Source organism: Phaethon lepturus, unplaced genomic scaffold (genome assembly GCF_000687285.1).
Source record: "Phaethon lepturus isolate BGI_N335 unplaced genomic scaffold, ASM68728v1 scaffold31736, whole genome shotgun sequence".
NCBI lineage: Eukaryota > Metazoa > Chordata > Aves > Phaethontiformes > Phaethontidae > Phaethon > Phaethon lepturus.
In genome coordinates this window covers 5062-8212 of record NW_010548858.1, presented here as the reverse complement: position 1 = coordinate 8212, position 3151 = coordinate 5062, and the positions used below count along the sequence as shown (strand labels likewise).

The window sequence follows — 3151 nt, the reverse complement described above, 5'->3', positions numbered from 1 at the left end:
GGCAGGCAGTGCCCTGGCTTGCTTCTGCCTTCCCGGCGGCTGGGCAAGCAGGGTGGCAGCAAGCCGTCCCTCAGACCCCCTGCTCACCCACCCCCTCTGCCCCTTCTCCTCTCCCAGGTCGCCCGGACACTGATGGTGACGCACATCCCCAAGGAGATCACAGACCCTTCCCTTATCATCAAGCATTTCCAGTGAGTAGCGGTGTGCCACAGCCTCACTGGGCGGCTGGCAGGCAGGTGGCAGGGGCTGTCCCTGTTCCCTGGCTCCTGGTGCCACCATGTCTGTGTGCCCACAGCGAGGCTTATCCCAGCTGCACTGTCACCAACGTCCAGTTCTGCTTCGATGTGCGCAAGCTGATGAAGCTGGATGCGGAGAGGTGAGTGCGTGCAGGTCTCCGTTGCCTCTGCAGGTGGGTGTACCGCTCCTGCCCACCATGTCAAGGGATCCAATCTGTCTGGATGTCTGTCTGTCTGCCACTCCCCGAATGACCCTCGCCCCTACCGGCTTCCCGGCAGGCGCAAGGCAATGAAGGGGCGGCTTTACTTCACTACCAAGGCGCAAAAAGAGGGAAAGATCATGATCAAAACCCACCCCTGCGCCCGCATCTTCTGCTGCCGCTTCTGTGGCTTTGAGCAGGTAGGAGGGTGCGGGCAGGGCTGCAGGCAGCACATCCCCTCTGCGGGCAAGGCAGCTTGCCCATGCCCCACCCGGTGAGCATGGCAGAGCCCCGGCTGCTCCCGCAGGTGGACGCCGAGCAGTACTATGGGGAGCTGGAGGAGAAGCTCACGGATGAGTTCAATGCTGAGCGCAACCGCATCACGCTCAAACGGCTTGACATGGCCTTCATCACCTTCCAGGACGAGCGGATGACGGCTGTGTGAGTGCCCCTCGTGCAACGGGCATGGGGACGTCCCCCATCCTGGTGGCCACCTGCTGCTGGGGAACTGGGGCACCTTGCCAGCTTCTTCAGCCAAAGCCAGGCGATAGGCCTCTCTTCTCTGTGCCTCTGCCATCTGTGGAGATGGCTGTGGTGTTGGTGCTGTGGAAAGGGTCTCACAAGAAGTGTGTGGGGGTCCTGAGCCCTTCGTCTGGACTTGACTCCGGGCTTCCTCCTCCTGCAGGATTTTGAAGGACTACAGCCACATCCGCTGCCGCAAGCACCCCCAGCAGTCCTCTGTCACCACCGTGGTCAAGTCACACCAGTGGGGTGTTCGCTATGCCCCTGCACCCAGCGATATCATCTGGTGAACGGATGGCGGGAGGGAGGGGGACGAGTAGCTGGGGAGAACCCATGCCCGTACCTATAGGGAGCCCATGCCCATAGCTATAGGGAGCCCGTGCAGCTGTAGGGAACCTGTGCCCATATCTGTAGGGTACTTTCCCAGGGTGGCAGGGGCTGAAAATCCCTCCTCTGGCCATAGCAGAAGTCAGCAGGGGTGACTTCTCATAAGTGGCAGGGCTTGGCCAGGCGAGGTTTGGGGTGATTGCCAGACTCCGATTTCTCCAGCCTGACTCCAAAGCCTCCTGGTGGTATGGACCCCCACCGTGGCCATTCTCTGGTCCTGGGGGCTCTGCAGGTGTCAGCACAGCAGCGCGAGAAGGGGGAGAGGGTAAGCTCAGAGCAATGGCTGCCAGGATGGTTGGTGTGGGTAGTGAGAGGCAGAGCTTCAGGGAGCTGGGCTGGGACATGCAGGACACATGGCTTTTCCTCCACGTCATGTCCGAGTCATGCTTTCCTCTCACAGGGAGAATTTATCGGTCCGTGGCACATCCTGGTGGGTGCGATTCATCCTCCTTAATATCTGCCTCTTCGTCCTTCTCTTCTTCCTCACCACACCAGCCATCATCGTGAATACTATGGACATGTTCAATGTCACACACCCTGTGGAGACCCTCAAGGTAGTCCCTGGGGCCCCGTGCCAGCTTTCCCAAAGGGTCTCCATTTCCAGGCTTGCGCATGACAGAGTGAGGGCACTGGCTCTACAATGGCCCAGGAAGACAATCCATCACTGGGATAGGTGTTGATGAGAGGCAAGGTGTGGTCATGATCCTGCTTGCCATCCATCCCCTTCTTGTTGTGTTTGCAGTGGCAGAGCCCTGGGGCACCTGGGCAAACCTGAGCTTTGGTGCTGGTGTCCATGGGGGAGGGCAAGGTTGGTATCCATGCAAGAGGATAGGGGTGGGAAGAACTCCAGGAGATGTTAGGAGCTGGCAGCAGCGTATCTCCTTCCTGCTTATAGACCTGTTGGGCAGGCACTGGAGCTCTGGGCATGCCCATGGTGCCTTTGTCTGGCCTCAAGCTCTTATCTCCTGAAATAAATGCCCCTGCTCAGGGAGGGGATTGCTCCAGAGTGTCCATTGCACACACCATCCTATGCCAGGAGGCTCAGGGAGCTGCCTCCAGCATGGCTGAGCTCTGGCAGGCTCCTGAGTGGTTGTCTGGCCTCTCTCCTCCTGCAGAACCCCATCATCACCCAGTTCTTCCCCACGCTGCTGCTCTGGGCATTCTCTGTCTTCCTGCCCTTCCTCGTCTACTACTCAGCATTCTTCGAGTCACACTGGACAAGGTAATGGGGCTGACCCCCACGCTTCCCCGGGGCTGTGGTAGATGAGAGGAACCTCAGTAGGACTCATGGGACCTGACTACAGTCAAGCAGTGGAGTGGCAGATCCCCACAGAGCTCCATGGTGTTGCCTTCCATGGAAGGAACCCCAAGTCCATGCCCAAATGAGCCATTTCCTTGCCATAGCCCTGAATGCTTCCAGGCTGCTGACAAAGGCAGGTGGAGCTGGTTTTAAGGTGGATCTGAAGAAGTTTGTGAAAGGGATGGTGTGATGGTGGACTGGCAGCAGAAGGGCCGTGGCCCTGACTTGCGTGGCACATCCCAGCCATGCTCCCAGCCCTCCAAGGCAGAGGTATGGGTTCAGGATGCTCCAAGTCTCCTAGCAGAGGAAGCTCTGCCCAGCTCCTACAATGTGGTCTCTCTGTCTTGACCCTCCACTGGCCCCAGTCCCTGTGCCGGGTCTGCTGAGTCCTTGCAGGAGCTTTGTCACCACCTCATTTCCTTCTCCTGGGGGAAATGGGGGCTACTAAACCTATTGTAGACACCCAGCTGTGTTTTGTTGGGTGTCTACACCAGCAGGAAGGGCAG

The 3151-nt window shown here is 58.9% G+C and overlaps 1 protein-coding gene across 1 annotated transcript in view; it reads left to right on the top strand.

Moving 5' to 3' along the window:
• TMEM63C (transmembrane protein 63C) overlaps nt 1–3151 on the top strand; it is a gene marked incomplete at its 3' end in the record, with an annotated part of 11621 nt that overhangs the window by 5953 nt on the left and 2517 nt on the right. Inside the window, exons 8-14 of the mRNA XM_010290106.1 lie at nt 118–191; nt 296–376; nt 516–636; nt 744–877; nt 1122–1244; nt 1746–1899; nt 2461–2567. Coding sequence (XP_010288408.1) covers nt 118–191; nt 296–376; nt 516–636; nt 744–877; nt 1122–1244; nt 1746–1899; nt 2461–2567 — 794 coding nt within the window. The remainder of the gene's footprint in view (nt 1–117; nt 192–295; nt 377–515; nt 637–743; nt 878–1121; nt 1245–1745; nt 1900–2460; nt 2568–3151) is intronic.